At 40.0% G+C, this 18,155-nt stretch overlaps 1 protein-coding gene across 1 annotated transcript; it reads left to right on the top strand.

The window, feature by feature from the left end:
• Positions 1-1,337: 1,337 nt before the first annotated feature.
• LOC116034818 (regulator of G-protein signaling 7-binding protein B-like) lies at positions 1,338-12,047 on the top strand. The gene is made up of 6 exons (XM_031277567.2): positions 1,338-1,941; positions 2,173-2,345; positions 5,600-5,730; positions 9,688-9,826; positions 9,922-9,992; positions 11,609-12,047. Exons 1-6 carry the CDS (start codon positions 1,810-1,812, stop codon positions 11,698-11,700), a joined length of 738 nt encoding a protein of 245 aa, XP_031133427.1. The 5' UTR covers positions 1,338-1,809; the 3' UTR covers positions 11,701-12,047.
• The last annotated feature ends 6,108 nt before the right edge of the window (positions 12,048-18,155 follow it).

Genomic DNA, 18,155 nt, shown 5'->3' with positions numbered 1-18,155 from the left:
CATTCTTCGGGGGAGCACAAACATGACTACAATGGTGTGATATTGTTGCTCTGCATCTGCTTGATGTGTCGCCATAGCTAGCATTAGTTCTATTACGCCGAATTCCTTGCCTATGTTAAGTAACTTAAAAATAGTAACTGACAATTTTTGCCTCTCTTTAGGTAGCAGGAGTGAAAATTAGTCTTCCTCAACATTTGTTGTGTACTAGTTTCAGAATGATGACAGTTGGAGAACAATTAGATACAATGGAAGACACCGAAGAAATCCTGGCTGTTGTTTTTCTGGGCCACTGCACGCACCTAGAATGGAAACTACCTGGAGGGAAAACTGATGGTGTAAAACGTTATTTATTTATGGTAAATGGGCAAAAACATTCAAAGCTACAGTTGGGTACATTTAAGGCGCTGACACACCAACCCAATTATCGCCCGTCGGACAGTCTGGCGAGGTCGGTGACTTGAGTCTGTTCGGTGTGTTCCGTGCCGTCGTCAGCCAGAGGAGCCGTCGGCCTTCATTTGGGCCGATTTCACATGTTGAATCGGAAGGCGGGCAGTCGGACTCAGTGACCAATCTGATTGGTGGAGTGCTAACCCGTAAAATGACGAGCGGGATGAGTGTGACTAGAGTCTCTCAAAAGTCTGACGAAAATCTTTTAAACTGACCTTTGTCGATCTGAAATGAAGACAGATTCAGCAACTGCATGGCCTATTTCTCGCTTAAAATGTTTTCAGAAACACGTTTCGGTGAACTATTTTCGTAAAATATGAGATCGTATTTCGAACGGGCCTCCATGATGGTCTGGCTTTGAAATTCCGAGAAGCCAGACCAACGTGACGTTTGTCCAATCAGCTGCCGGTTTTCATTTTTTGGGCGACAATACAGATTAGCGCTGCCTGCTGTTATGGAGACGTATTCTCGCGCACGTGTAGAACGTACGCGCAAGTCGGCGTCGCTTCGGTGTTCCGAGGCACTTTTTTGACCAACTCGGCGAGGCAGTCAGTCCGACTGCCTTTTCTGCCGAAGGTCGGCCGTCAGGTTGGTGTGTCAGAGCCTTTAGAGCCTCCGTCCCACACTATAATCACTCTGAATCAGAGCCAGCTAAGCCCACTGAGGGACAAGTGAGAACGAGAAAGTGCTTGGACTAGCAAAGTGTTATTGTAGCGTATTGTAAATGAGGGTTATTGGATGTAAAGGGTGTGTGGGGGGTTGCTGTTTAACAGCTACTGTAACATCTCTAATGCCATTGGTTGACTTCTGTTCTTCTGTTTGCTTAGTCTTTTTTTTGTGCCACTGGTGCTCCTAAACAGTTAACTGTCAGTCGTAGTGTGACGACTTGTTTCGCTGTCGGCTCGTTCTGAATCGTGAGCGCGCGCAGGAAGACGGAGGAGCGCGCGCAGGAAGAAGACGGAGGAGCCTCTTTCTCGGCCTGCAGGAGGGGCTGAAGGTGACTTTCTTCTCAGCTGGGATGCAGAGCGAGCTGCTGGGGGTCCGTCCGTCCGGCCCGCTACACGGTCCTGCTCCGGGAATAACGACACACACCTGCGGGGTCTTTAAGCATTAACCAAACCCGCGAACCTGCTGCGTCTGCTGGCCATTTTCTTCTTTGTAAAGGACACAGCTAGCAGCTAGCAGAAAATAGGGGGTCTCTCTCTCTCTCTCTCTCTCGCTCTCTCTCTCTCTCTCTCTCTCTCTCTCTCTCTCTCTCTCTCTCTCTCTCTCTCTCTCTCTCTCTCTCTCTCTCTCTTTCTCTCTCTCTTTCTTTGTGTGTCTCTCTGGCTGGGCTCCGGTGGTGGCTGTGCATGTGCATGCATGTGTTCTGCACCGTACGGGCGGAAAAAGCGCCCAAGATCTGCAGGGAGCATTTTTCCCATCAGTAAAGTGGCGCAGACGGAGCCAGAGCGCCGGGAGAGCACGGAGGAGGCCGTGGACGGCAGCAGGATGGTGAGTACTGATAAGTCACCTCTGTTAATGTTTAGCAAGTGGTCCGTTTTAAGCATGTCACTGCACCAAACGACAGGTCGTTCTATAGAGCGGTTGTTTGTTTTTTGTAATCATGTGCAGGTGCAGCATTGGCGCAAAAGTAGTGTGCTAGTAGTGCTGAGAATCCTTTTAAGGCTAGATTTCTGCATTGCCTTCCATTGGAAGATGATATTCTGTATTTGTTCCCTCCAGACAGTGCAGGAATTCAACACCCTGGTAGCGCTGTACCGGGAGCAGGTGATATCCGTCGGGGAGATCTCCGCAGACTGTCCATCTCTGCGGGCTCAGATGTACAACACCCGGTCTAAAGGATGCTCCATGGCCCGGGCTGCACACCACGACCTCACCCTCGTCTCTGTTTCAGGGTAAGAACGAAATAAAGCACGACTGTTATTATTGAAAGAAATAGGAACATCTGTTATTATTAAACATTCCATCTGTCCTTCATTGTGAGTTTCCAAGCACGTAACCTCCTGAACCCTCATTTTCTCTTAAGTAGCTTAGAAAAAAACAATTATTCACACTGTATGACAGCAATACATATATACTTCTTCCAGCAATTCATTTGATGGTAGGCTATATCATGCCTAAACAATTATAAAATGAATACTTGTTATCCTAAAAATAATAAGTTACTGACAACAGAAAACAAAAGATAGAATAGGTATTGATATTCTCAAATAATAAAACAAGTAATACAGTAAAAATATGAAACACATATTAATACATAAAAACAATAAAAACAGCAAATAAGGTAGGCGACAGCACAGTTGGAATGGGCACAGCTATATAAAGTGGTGGCACGGTGGCTCAGAGGTTAGCACTGCTGCCTCACAGTTAGCATTGCAGAGTTAGGCTACGTTCACACCGCAAGTCCTGATGCTTAATTCGGATTTTTTGCTCAGATCCGATTTTTTGTTTGGCTGTTCACATGACCTTTTAAAATGTGGCCTATATCAGATTCCAGTGTGAACTGTTTGCGGTTACGAACTGACCCGCATTGGCAAAAGAATAATAACAATGACATCAGACGCAGCACGCTGTTGCACTGAAGTTAGGGAGGTTATGGAGGAAGTAAGCATTTTCGCTTTTATTTCAAAATGTTTGTGTAATGGCAGCCGTAACATTAATGAGCAGGTGCTGAGGAGAAGAAGAATGAAGAGAAAGAGAAGCTTGATCCTTCTAGTTTTGATTGAATTGAAGTATCTCCCCATACACTAATTAGGTCTAACACCTCACTCTCCCTCCATTGACTTGCTCCGTCACTGTTCTCCATTTTGTAGGTCTAGTCAAGTTTTTAATTTCACTGTCTAGGGCTAACTCCCGCCGGCGCATAATTGTGACAAATGTCGATGTAGATTGACGTAAAAGTCGCATCAAATCCGCCTCGGTTGTTCACACTGGGTCTGGGTCACTGGGTCTGATTCAGGACCACATATGGAAGTGGTCTAAATCTGATTTGAAAAAATCTGATCTGGGCAAGATTTGAGTGTTCACACTACTTCAGATTTGGGCCACTTTTGCCTGCAGTCTGAACGTAGCCTTAGAGTGTTTGAGAGTTCTGTGTGAAGTTTCCTCCCTCTGGGTGCTCCGCGCATTTACAAAGTGTAAGTCATTTTAAATCATGAAATGAATGTGATTTATGAAATCAGTGTCATTTCAAATTTGTTCATTATAATCACGTTTGTTGTTGTATTGAGTGTGTGAGTCTGGAATAGAGCATTTTATATCCTGTACCAATAAATCTACAACACACAGAGAGCAAAAACATTTTTTTTTTTTTTTGTTGTTGAATAAATTAATGTGCATTGTCTTAAAAAAAAACATTTTTTTTTGATTTGATATAATAGCTAAGAATAAAAGCAAAAATAAAAAAAAAAATCACAGAGGATTTAAAAAAAACAACTCAATACAGCGTGAAGGCTTATTTCCATTGTGGTCCTTAAACACCGGTCACGCCACAAGATAAAACAGCACAACAAGAAGACAACAACTGCAGACAATACTATCAACATATAATAGCAACAACAACCAAAATTCAAATGGGAAACACTGGTATGAAAAACAACACACACAAAACAATTAATTGTTAAAATGGATGTTATTCTTATAAAAGTGTTTGGTACCGCACTGCAGTACAGACTAGGGCTGCATGTTATGCGATATGCGATAACGTTGAATATCCCGATAATGCTATTACTTGCCATAAATAAACAGATATTAACGTGTACTCAGCTCTGCAATTCTGCAACAATTGCTTGTTGAATTTAACACAATTGAAAGGAAATCATTTCCAACATTCTTTTATTGAACAAATTGACCATTGAATTGAATATAAAAGGCACCACTAAAACAGAATGACAGTTACATATTAAAGGGGCGCTATGCAGTTTTGGTCATTTCTTCGCTGTTTTCTCCCGTTTTGCTCACAGGTTTCTCTATAGAGCTTCAGAATAGATATTTGGCAGCTCCTATGTTTACTTGTGTCTGACTCCTTGCTCGGTCAGTCTGCCGTTTCCTCTTTCTCTGTTCCTCCGACAATGCTCTCCTAGCTTTCTGCTTCTTTTTTGCCGGCTCAGCCATGACGGTAGTGTGAAAAACTCCATCGCTACCTTGTTAGCCGGTTCCTGGATGGAGGCGTGTATGTGTGCAGTGCCGTGAAGCAATTCGTTACATCGCGAGACCTGAAATCACGCGATACTATTCGCCAGCCGAAAGTTGCAAGGGTGGTTTTTCCGCTCACAGTCGCTAGGGGGAAGAGAGACGACCATCATTCAACTAGAAAAAAAGTCATATAACCATTCCAATGACTCCGAAGCTGTTCAGTTAAGGTAAATTAAGTTAAAAAAGCGCCATAGTTCCCCTTTAAAATGCAGTTTTCTACTGATAAAAAATCTCGGAGTGTCAGCCTTTTGCGATATGTGTATTGCGCCAGTTAATATTGCGATGATGATAACAAAATGAAATATTGTGCAGCCCTAGCACAGACTTTTCAAATACACCCTGCTACAGTGACGTAGCACTGTCCATTTGAGTGAATGAAAAAAAAGTAAAAAATAAAAATAACATGGTCATCTTAAATATAGTCTCGCTTTACCAGACCTTTCTCCACAACGTCCACATAGTATTCTGGGATGGGAGGAAAACGTGCTCTGGTTTATTGGTATTTCTTTAAACCAATCACAAGCGCCAGACGGAGCCACACTGCCTCTGCAAAATAGTCTTGGTAAGGAACTTGTTTTGGTGGAACATGTGTATGTTCAAAGGTTGTTTTAGTGGTGCAACAGAAAACTCAGATTGGACAGATAGTCTAGCTAGCTGTCTGGATTTACCCTGCAGAGATCTGAGGAGCAGTTAACCATAGTCCTCAGAAATCCACCAGAGTTTAGAATCACAACAAAAAAAGGAAAGTGGAAGGTAACAGACATCAGGCCGAAAAGAGGGACATCCGGCGGAATTTCCGTTGGCCACGGAGCAATCCTGGAAGTGGAACGTCGTGGAAATAGACTAGCCTAAATATAAAATTCTCCTTCTCTGTTTGTCTGATTGTATCTTTCTCTCTGTTTTCCTTGCTCCCTTCCATCCTCTCTTCCTCTCACCACTCCTCTTCATGCTGCAGCCTAGAGGACGGAGAGATCCACCCGGAGATCTGTCGCCTCTTCATCCAGTTGCAGTGCTGCCTGGAGATGTTCATAACGGAGATGCTCAAATCCATGTGCCTGCTGGGGGTGCTGCAGCTGCACAGAAAAAGTACCATCACAAAAAACAAATCACAATATCAGTATGCCACAAAATGTCAAGACGAGGAACATACAAGGGTGATAAAAATCCACGTTACTTTTAAAAGCCAGTTTCTAAGCTCGGGCAGATGTCGGTGAACTGTAATGTTTGAAACACATTCATTTAATTCAAACCAAGTCAAATGAACGCCGTTCAAGTAATTGGGGGACTTCAATGAAAATCACACAAGCACAGATTCATTCGGTCGAACCACCTCCGTGCGCATCACATGGCTACCATGACGACCGTGGCTCTAATCAATTTATTCTGTATTGGTTTGGTTTCAATACTAGATGTCACTGGAGATACCTGCCCGCCAATAAGGAGAGAAAAAAAAAACACAGAAGACGTTTTGATGTGACAGTAGAAATAGCACAGGTGTAAATAAAGAAATGATTAATGGTGGATTCCACTTAGCTGCTTCAGTTTCAGTTGATTGTGCATGCTGGCTCACTGTCACACGGTCACAGCTTGAATAGGACAGAGCCATCATTCATGTTAACAGTACCACCTGTGCTTTTCCTGCTATGACAAGTCCAAATGCGTGCAGTGAAAAGGGCCTGTAGTTACAATAATCACACTTTAAAAATTAAAAATTTATTATATTTATTTAAAAAGGCAAATACAACATTCACGGTTTCCCCCAGAAAAGTTGTTTAGCCCGGTGGCAAGTGTCTTTTTTTTTTTTTGGGGGGGGGGGGACGAGAGCCCTGCTGGGGCCAGTCACCGACTGATGGTAGCATTAATGTAGAGCCCAATGGTTTCTGTGATGACAGAATCATGGACTGACTTGCGAAAAGTCAGTGCTAAAAGCTAACTGGACATTTGAAAATATGACTACATCTAAGTTTCCAACTGAGCCGCCCCACTGTAACTGTAGTTTAAAAAAAAAAAAAAAAAAAAGTCTTAAAAATACATTAAAACAATAATTCCCAGTGGCTTAGGCCTAGTGGGGCGCAACTTAGGCCTGGTTGGCCACCAGGCTTACAATACACTGGGGGGAAACCCTGACATTAATAACTTAAGTAATGAATCATCCTAATAGCATGGTTGTTAAAAAACGCATGCAACCTGAAATAGTTTCCAAAAACAAAAGGCCAAGCAGAAACTGGTTACGTAAAGTAGCTGCGGTGCTGGGATTCAAGGCTGCATCTCAGTACTTCCCAGGCAGTAATCCAGCAACTCACAGATGCTCTGCCCGATACAACCTGGTTCAGTTTTAGGGTTTTTTTAATGTGGGAATCAGATATACAGTGCCTGAATTGGTCCAAAATGTGCCAGTACCCTATTGTCAGCAGTTGCATGACATGATCATTTCATACGTGTTGAATATATTTATACTCATGCGTATATCTTAAAGGGGCAACCCCGAATAATGGACTATTCAACAGTTTGTTCTAAGGAGCCTGATTCAACTGCCAATCTCACAGTCGAATCATCACAGTGTCTGAAAATGTGCTTATGAAATAATGGGTCATTCCATTTGGGCTTAATGGGAGGAGCTGGATGTCTGATTTTACATACAATTGCTTGGTTTTTCCCAATAAATTATAATATATATAGCCTATTTTGGTATAAACATCAGCCTATTAATAATACTGTTAATAACAATTACAAGTAAGGGTACCCATGTGGACAAAAAAAAGTGCCAGTACTCAGTACTGGTGAGTACTGGCCCATTTCACGCACTGATGACATTTCAATATGTTTTCCCTCCTATTTTAAACTTTAACCCCTGAACAGAAACCCCCCCCAACAAAAACTTAACTGAAAAATAAAATTATAAATTAAAAAAGGCACACATTGGAAACAGAAGAGCACATAACTGTAAAGGTGAGGATACATTTAGTTTTTAATGTTACATGACCATTAATAACCTGCAGTGAACAAACAGAGGAATATTAAGCATTGATCTCAACTTATGAAATGTGACGACCTAATTTCTTAACCTTTTCTAAATTCTACTATATTTAGTACATACTAGGATATACTTACATGCTTTATTTTGTAAGACAGAATTTCTCCCATCTTCCGCACTGTGCATCAATTCAATGCAGTTTGCATTTCAAAATCCATGCATTCAATTATTTAAAAACAAACAAACCTGTATTTCCAACTTTTAAGCATTGCACATGAAAAGTATGTCTGGACATCTGACGATGCAGTAATTCATGCAGTTATTAAACAACTTCAATTGCATTTCAGTATCTTTCCCCCTACTATTTGTTGACTTAAAATCCTGCTTAATATCTAATTAAAATATATATTTATTGTACCTCACCCTTCGTCAGATCCCATGCTTTCCTGGCACTCGTTTCAGAAATTAGTTGTTAGTTCTAGTTCTTAGTTTGACCTAAAATTCAATTTCAAACTGCATATTCAACATCAATGCGTCTAAATATAGTTTTAAATGCAATCGGGCCCCTAAATGTTTCTGTTACTGTTCAATGATATATCTGAGGAGATCAGAGTTCAGGTCACACACACTGTTGAAACAGCAGAGGGCAGTAGAGAGCTGTCAGTATGCTCAACATGTGTGTGCGCTGCAAAGATTAATCCATTAGTTGCCAACAATTAAATTAACCGTCAACTGTTTTGATAATCGATTCATTGTTTTAATGTAAAAAAAAAAAAAAAAAGACTGAAGAAAATTCTCTGGTTCCAGCTTCTTAAATGTGAATGTTTTCTAGTTACTAGATACTTACTCTATGACAGTGAACTGAACATCTTTGAGTTGTGGACAAAACTAGACATTTGAGGACGTCATCTTGGGCTTTGGGAAACACTGATCCACATTTTTTCACCATTTTCTGACATTTTATTGACCAATTGCAATTGGTGCACAATTCAGAAAATGTCACGATTCGATTAAATATCGATTTTTAGGCTCAAGATTCGATTAAAAATCGATTTTTGATTCAAAAACGGATTCTCGATTCAAAAAACAATTCACAGCATGTAAATGTAGTTACTTTTGCCATGTGATTGTAGTAGACATACAATTTAATAAATAAATAAATAAATTCAAATCAAATCAATCGATTTAGAATCGCTAGAGCTTGAATCGCGATACGAATGTGAATTGATTTTTTTTGCACACCCCTACAAACAACTAATCGATTAATCGAGAACATAATCAACAGATTAATCGACAATGCAAATCATTGTTTGTTTCAGCCCTCGTGTTTGACTTTTTTGATATAATCTGTTGTTTAAAAAGATTATTTTTAAAGAATCAAATCTGTTATATTTATAAAAAACTAATTAAATGATGTTCATGTAGTTTTGTTTATTTCGATCACATAGATACACATAAATGCATAACATTAATGGTAAAAAAAACAAGTGTCACCTTAATTCATACAGCGTCGTCTTAACTCGTTTATAATCAACACTGACCGAGAAGGTGAAGGTTGAAGCATTTACTTATTACACCTACCCTTTTTCCATTCTATTTTATTTATATTTTGTTCTTAGGTCCCTCAGAATCTTTTCAATCTTATGGAATGTGTCATTCTTCATTTCTGTATGTTACATACATATTATCACACATTATGTGAGGAAGATATGAAACAAAACAAAATACATTCCCATTCATATACACATTGCCATACATGCCTTACTTTGTTTAGCATCTTCTTTTTTTGTATTTTTCTTTAGATCTTTGTACCGTGTTACACATTTTCATTTCCTCATCTAAAAGATTCCACGTTTAATCCTTTTGCCGATATGCATCTTTCATCTGTTCATAATTTGATTGTGTGACCTTTCAGTGAACACGCCTAACATACAGTCCGTGCAGGGCCACGACATATTTCACGTTTCGAAAAAGAAGAATTCACAATATGTGAATGTATGTCATCCGTTGCTTAAAAGCTGTAGCTGCTGTGAATGTGAGTGTGCTGATGTCTCTGTTCGGACCTGAAGGAACGGACTCTGAGCCCAGGTTGGACCTGAGGATGGATGAAAGCTCGGACGTTCCCATCCTGGAAGAGCGATCGTCCTCCCCCATCGACTTTCCTCAGGAGCAGTGGCTGGTGGGAATGGATATTCAAAATATAGAGAGGTACACCGACGGCACCGGCTTTCTTAAATCCATACTTACACTGAAACACTGTATTGTTCTACTGCAAATAAGTGGGTGTTTCTTTGTTTTCACAGAGATATGCGAGAGATGCGAAACCTACTCAGCAAAATCAGGGACACGATGCCATTGCCACTGAAAAACCAAGGTGTGTAATGTTTGTCAGAGATGACATTTGTGGCATTAGTGTGAATTGTGAATACCCATTGCAGCACTTTACAATACCTTCCATTGTCCAGCACCATGGACAGAGAGCGCGGGTCAAATTATCATTAGTCACTTGTTTAACCTTCACAGAAAATAAAGAAATGCATTGAATGACATGCTAATTTCTAGTCGGTAACCAGTGGGTGTTTAAAACAGCAAAACAAAAGGACAATTTTGGCACAAAATAGGCACATTTTTGCAGTTTCAAAGACCTAGACCTAGTTTTCAATTGCATATTCATCCGTACCGGAAAAAAACACCTACAGTCACAGGCTGTCAGCCACTTATGTAAAGCAGCTGGGAAAAATACTTCCATGGGTGCCTGGGTAGCTCACCTGGTGGAGTGCGCGCCCATATATAGAGGTTTACTCCTCGACACAGCAGCCGCGGGTTCGACTCCGACCTGCAGCCCTTTGCTGCATGTCGTTCCCCCTCTCTCCCCTTTCATGTCTTCAGCTGTTCTATAAAAATAAAGGCCTCACATTTTTAAAATGTCGAAAATCACTGACACTCATATTCACTAACGGGCATAATATGGACCTATCAGAGGTCTATTTTCTTCTCATAGACTAGTAGGCCTGAGTGAGTGCATACTGTTTATACTATAGATTGTAATAATACATGCATGCAATGAGCATTCAGTGCAATACTTTCAGTTTCATATTGTTAGCTGCTCAGTTGCCATACGCAGTTGACGCCAACATTAACTCTTCAACAGGTGCTGGACCAAAACAGGAAATACAGTATCAAGGCAAACACAATAGTGCGACCTGCAAACCCGGAATGCATTTTTTTTTATTAATAAAAAGATTAAAGGAAGGATTGAAAAAAATGAATATAAGAAATAAAGCAACACATTATTATTTAAGGGATAAGGAAGAGCGAGCAGGTCATTATTGGCGAATTAGAACCTGGACAGGGTGATGCAGGAGCCCCGCTCTACTCATACAGAGCTTACCGGCTGATGACGGGACGGTTAACTTAAAGGTGCAGTAAGGGATTCTGCACAAAGGTTGTTGATATTTGAACTCAACTGCCACCGTCTAGTCCCGCACCACCTCAGGTCGTTTCCACAGCTCACTCTCCTGCTGCTCTTCCCCACCAGAACACTTAGCACTGCCTCGATCTCGCGTGTTTGGAGTGTGTCCTCGTGCCAATCCAGTATCTCCCCTGATTAGGAGATGCGCCTCAGGTGTGTTGGGAGGAGTCGCAGTGTTTGTGCCACGCAAGCCAAAACACAACCAAAAGCAAAACACCACAATATATGCATTACAAATGGGAAAACACTAGCTGCCTGGCTACACTTTGTGACATATACATGCTGCCTCCTGTTTATGCCCAGTATATGAGACTCTTCATGAGATATGCGGTTTGGGCGCGTTAGTTTAAACAGAGATTAGTTCTTCTACTGGAGCTAAAAACACTTGGCACGGGGATCGCTTTTGGCTCAAAAACCACAACGTAGCGATGTTAATTGTAGCCTTTGTCTCTTTGTAATCAGGCATAATCATCATACTCCTGCTCTGTTTCCATCACAAAGTGTCTTGTCTGTTCCAGATGACAGCAGCTTGTTGAATCTGACTCCACACCCGCTGATCAGACAGAGGAAGAGACGCTTCCCTGGCCTCTGCTGCATGGTGTCTGGCTGAGCACTACACTCAACACATTTTTTTTTGTTTTTTGTTATGTATATAAGAGAGTCATTAATCCTATTTCATTCAATTCTTTATTTAGTTACATTACTCTCCCCCCATATTATCTGAAATTGTAATCTTGTAGTACCTGTTATCTAATTCTATGGCATTTGTTTTTTTCATGTTGATGTTAACTTTTTTTTGCTGGTTGGTCATTTTGGTTCTTCTGCGACGGACTCACCTCGTTTAAGTTTGTTTAGGGGTGTGCAATTTCGGGCTTGGATCAAAGTTGGGTTTGGTTATTTTCAAATGTATTTTATTAAAGGTCCCATGACATGCTGCTTTTTGGATGCTTTTATATAGACCTCAGTGGTCCCCTAATACTGTATCTGAAGTCTCTTTCCCGAATACAGCCACTAGAGCCAGTCCCACAATGAGCTTTCCTTAGGATGTGCCATTTCTGTGTCTGTAGCTTTAAATGCTACTGAGGAGGAGAGAGGGGGGGGCAAGGTGGAGGGTGGGTTTGCAAGCCATGATGCCTCTCTCTTTCTCGTGGGCGGGCCAAATTCTCTGGGCGGGCAAAGCAGAAAAAAGGGGAGGTAACCTTGCTCCTTATGACGTCATAAAGGGAAGATTCCTGATTGGCCCATCTGAGCTTTCATTTTCTCAAAGGCAGAGCAGGATACCCAGGGCTCGGTTTACACCTATCGCCATTTCTAGCCACTGGGGGACCATAGGCAGGCTGGGGGAACTCATATTAATGTTTAAAAAAACTCACAGGAATTTTTCATGCCATGGGACCTTTAAGGCATCTTCCGAGTAGATGGTACAGTACGTGCTAGGGCTGGGTATCGCCAATGATTTCCCGAATCGTTTTGATTCCGATTCACAAGGTCCCGATTTAATAACATTTCTGATTCGATTCACTGTCAATTAGATTAGGGGAAATTTCGGTGACATTACCAATTTTGCTCGGATGTAAAGGAGATTCTCAGAGAACTCGTGCTGTAAATTGTACAAGCAGACAAGAAGCAACCCTGTTATATTTTTGTAAATGCACCAGGTTCATGTTTACATTAAGAACTGACCCCCAAAAAGTTAGTTTAAAGACCTTTATGCTCATTTTCAGGTTCATAATTGTAATTAGAGGTATTACCAGAATAGGTTCACATGGTTTAATTTTCAAAAAACACCGTATTACATATATAACATAACACGTTGGAACCCGGGTCTGATCCCGAAACACAGGCAGAACAACCCAAACCGGCTTCGCAACCTAGACCGGAGCAAGACGTCTCAGAGTGGTAAGTTATTGAAATGTTAACAAATGAGTCTTTCATACGTAAGATTTTAATTCTGCACTGTCTCCTGGACATGACGATACAACTATCTGAACTCTTCGGGCCTCCGCTCTATCTAGCTTGGTTTGAGGGTGTGCCACACTAGCAGCTAGGCCAGCATTATTATTATTAACGTGTGTTACAAAGTGACGCAAAATGACACACATTTGTCTCTGAAGTAAAGGCTGGACTACAATAGAGCTGTTTGGAGCAGTTTGTGAACAGTGTTTTCTGTTGGAGATGGTAAGTCCCTTTGGGGTTTGGGCGTTATATCACTTTGTAAACCTATAACGTGCACAAAAAAAGATATATTACACAATAAAGGAAAGGGGGAAAAGCCAAAGAGCATAATATGAGCACTTTAAAGTACTGTTACTAGTTACTGAACAGCACTAACATTATATTAAAGCTTTAGTGTGTAACTTTTTGATATTAATGAACGTCCGTTACATTCAAGCCATTGCCAAATGATACAAAGCTAATTAAGACTATCAGCTCCACACAACTCTCTGTATTTCTCAGTATGGCTATATTTAGAAGATTGTGTCGTCCGGCGACTTTCCCGCGTAGAAATGTTTTTTTAATCCTCTGTGTTCTCGGCTACGTAGCAACTGCGTGGAGGAGGAGTGGGGGTGGTGCATGGTCACGGAAGGCTTGTATCATGTGGACGCGCCGACAGTTTTGTTGTCATGACTTAGAATTTCTAATGTTGGAAACAGAAACTACGCACTATAGCTTTAATAAAAAAAAGATTCTTTTTTTGGGCATATTAGGCCTTTAATTCTACAGGACAGATTAAGACATGAAAGGGGAGAGAGTTAAGGAATGACATGCAGCAAAGGGCCGCAGGTCAGAGTCGCGTCCGCTGCGTCGAGTGTGTGCGCCTGCTCTACCAACTGAGCTAACCCGGCCACAGCTTTAATACAATTAACATATTAAAAGATCTATTTCAGGATTTTTATTAACCAAAATCAGATCACTCGAACAAAGATTGATTTTAATTTGAGAATGGATTATTTTTACCCAGCTCTAGTATATACACAATGCCCAGTGGAAAGGGTTGCATTAGCCTGGTGAACAGTCAGTAATGGGTAAAATGAAGGATAAATATATTGCGGGTGAACAGATACAGTACCATAAGGGTTCTGCTGGGGGGAACCTTAAAGACACAGTCACTGGTCGGGTCGGGGTTTCAGTTTTAGGCTTTTTTAGGTGGGTCATCTTTGCATTTTCTATCTCTTTTTATTCTTACATAAGCAGCCATCCCTCCTTATCTTTCTGTTTTGTGCCATTTTATATAATGAAAGAATAAAAATGTACATATTCAGGCTATGCACTGGCATTTTCCGTTTCCAGCTGTCTCACTGTGCTTGTGTCACGCCTCCATGTTTGAATGTGTCACGATGTGAGATGTTTAAGCCCCATCAACCTCCCGATGTATTCCATCTGAACATGATTTAGTAGAGGCTCTTGCCAGGTGAGTCTCTACTTGCCTGCGTGGTGTGACACACTGAACCAAGCAATTCATCCACAGCGTTATGACGCATACACCTAATTGGTTACTAGAACTATGACGTCTCGTTTTCTATAGAAAAAACGGATTTAAAAATGTATTCCACAGTGCGTGTGCAAAAATAAAAGTTATACCAGTATACTAGTAAAAGCTGCTGCAAAGCTTTTAGACATTTTAAGCAGATTGTCAGCCTTTCTGCTCTCTCCCAGATAGCAGTGATGATGCATTCATGATGTTGGTCAGTAAGTCTTTACTTTAATACTGTTGCATAGACTGTGATATTCATCCACTACTGGCCAGGTTCCTTTAAAATGTTGTCTAGAGAGAGGATGATTTCTTTAGATGATTTAGTTGACCCCCTGAACATTTCCTATTGACCAACACTTTGGTCCACAGCAAGGGTCCTCGGCTAGATATGGTATATAGAATCAAAGATTTTGAGCATAAAGTTGTAAAATCAATGTAATGTAAGAGAAAAAAAAGTCAAACTTTAACAAAAGAAAATCATAACATTCTAGGAATGAAATTTCTTGCTTCAAAGTGAGGGTGTGTAATCTAATCTGCCCAATCTTATCATAACATGATATTTTGTTCTCAAAATGTAACAATCTTTTTCTATGACTTTATTATCTGAATATCAAGTCTTGTAAAATTGCAACTTGTATGGTTGCTCTAATACTCGTGTGTATGTTCATTCGATCCAACGCTTTAATATTTTGGGGTGTAATGATCATTGCAGCCTCTAGGTTAAAACTAGCAGGGCATTAAAGGGTAACTTTTTATTTATTTTTCCAAACTAGACCCTATTTTCCCATGTTTTTGTGTCTAAGTGACTGATGGGAACAACCATTTTTGAAATTGGTCCAGTATTAAGTGAGACCGCTGAAGTCGACAGCGGCGAAACAAGCTACAATGTAACGTTAACGGGCAATTGCGCACCTTTAATTTCAGTGTACTAAAAGTGCTTGATTTACCACTGACATGCTCAGATTATAATTCTAAGTGTCTGAAAACATTATGGAAAGGATCCATACAGAGATATTCATTTTTGTTAAAAAGTAAGACCCTTTGTGTTTAACTTGAAACAGCCCCGAAAGCCAAGCTCACCAGACTCCATTTAAATTAATAATTTTATCATCATGAAAAAAAAACTTAATGTGAAGACGACAGAAACAAAAGAAAACATCTAAAGCCATCTTGGTTTGTCTTCTCTCTGTTCCAACAATCACCACTCTGGCTTGGTGGAAATAAACCCTTAATTCACCCATTTACATGAGAATATATGCTGGCTCTATACGCGCTAAAAGTATTGTTTATTTAAATGGAGTCTGGTGAGTTTTGAAGGTGGCGATTTCAGAGCTGTTCCATGTTAAACAAAAATGATCTTACTCTTTAACAAAAAGGTCTATCTCTGTATGGATCCTTTCCATAATGTTGTCAGACACTCAGAATAATAATCTGATCATGTCAGTGGCAAAAACAGCACTTTTAGTGGACGTAAATTGATTATGAACATTTGCCCTGTAGGATTACATTACAGCCCGCTTAATACTGGAACAATTTCAAAGATTTTTGTTCACATTAGTCTCATAAACACTAATGCATGGGAAAATAGGCCTACCGAAATCACCCTTTAAGTCGTGTTGTACTGTATACAAATGTGCAGCATATCATCAGCAGCCTTCCCTGATTTTTAACTTTTAGTTTCAGTTTTCCATCACAAGGGCTTCACAGATATCCCACACTCCAAACAGCAGAATTAAAAAAGCCACACAAAAAACTAATTGAAATCTACTCATTCATTTGACGCACTCCACTAGAGCCATTTGCCCATTCAATGTAAGTGTAATTTGTAAATGTGTGACTTTTTTTATTTAGTTATTTCTTTACTGTAATCTAACGTGGTGTTGTCTAAATTGCTAAATTCTTTCTTTTGGCATGTTAAACAGCTAAACAGCTTAGGGCATTTTATAATGTGAATAAAGTTTTATATACAAGTACGATTATATTATATGTTTGTATTGTCTTTACCTTAAAGGGATAGTTCAACATTTTTGAAATAGTTATTTGCTCTCTTTGCAAGTTCCCAAGTGAGATGAGAGGAGCAGTACCAATCTAATGTCTATGAGTGAAGTACAGAGCTGTAGTCAGACTATGGCTAGCCTAGCTTAGCATACATAGTGGAAGCAGAGGGAAACAGCTAGCCTGGTTTTGTCCAAAGTGAAAACGTGCCCACCTACACCTTTTAATACACAGACATGAGCCTGATATCAATCTCCTCATCTAACTCTTGGAAAGAAAACCAATAAGAGTACTCTCGAGATGGTGAACTATCCCTTTAAGTAATCATACAAAAGCAGCACACAAAAATAAATGATTTACTTGGAAATGAAATGCTAATATCTAATGTTTTTGACGATCGTGCTACTGAATCCAGTTGTATTTGCCCTTTCAGTGATTTCGGTCTCAGTCTAATAATTCCCATTTTGTCCAGTTTTCCTCCAATTGTGCATCCTCTGATCGCAAAATTCACATTTAGTTTTTTGATGTCTTCAACCAACTAACAACCAACCATTTTCTTCAAAATATGTGAATATTTGAAGGCATCTGCCCCTATTTTGCACCGTTTCATCTGTTAAATTACTAAATGAATGCACAACTTTTGGCCATGTCATGTCTCTATATCTTTTGTAACACCTTGCATACATTTTTCCTCTTCTCATGCCAAAAGTCTTGGAAAAATAACTACTATATGTCAAAATGTTTCAATCATACACTATAACCTATAGATAGATAGATAGGATAGGTAGATAGATCAATGAGATCATTTAGAAAGTGTAAGTAAATGATTAACAAACTATTTAGATGTACATTTATCCATGCATTTATCTATATACAGTAATATTTTAGACATATACTAATGGTAAGTGAGTGTGTTATGTTTTAGAAATACTTATTAATACAGCAATTCATGATTAATTCAGGTAGAAGAAGAAGGAGACATACTTTATTAATCCCCCAAGGGAATTGTTACACATTACACACAGGCCTGAAATACACACACATGGCCAGGACCTGTACATGCACTAATGGAGAGATGTCAGAGTGAGGGGGCTGCCCACGGACAGGCGCCCCCGAGCAGTTGGGGCTTTGGTGCCTTGCATTGCATTTACTAGCGATTACTTAAGTATTTTTGTGACCTCATCTAAAGTGAGAACTACACTATCTATGCCTCACAAAGCATTTACAAATGAGATTGTGAGGCTCACAGAAGTCTCAGTTATCGTCTAAACAGAAAAAGGGAAATATATACAAAACAAAGTGATATAGAACATAACACATACTATGTGTTGCAAAATGCAAAGAATGTACTCTAGAGAACAAACGTACCTCTCAGCCATTAATAAGAAAACAACCCCAAAACACAGATTGTGCTTCAGAAGAACATGGCTGGATACAAACATTTGTAACTCGACAACTGTAATGTTGATTTTAAATGAAAGTAAACCTGTGCAATCTCATATAAAAACATTGAGAGTACCAGTGCAGATAGATAGATATATATTTGTACTTTATTGGTCTCAAATTGGGAAATGATTCTTAAGTGCCAGATTGTG

Source organism: Sander lucioperca, chromosome 14, assembly GCF_008315115.2.
Source record: "Sander lucioperca isolate FBNREF2018 chromosome 14, SLUC_FBN_1.2, whole genome shotgun sequence".
NCBI lineage: Eukaryota > Metazoa > Chordata > Actinopteri > Perciformes > Percidae > Sander > Sander lucioperca.
The sequence above is the reverse complement of the archived record's forward strand: the minus strand, read 5'-3'. Positions and strand labels throughout refer to the sequence as shown.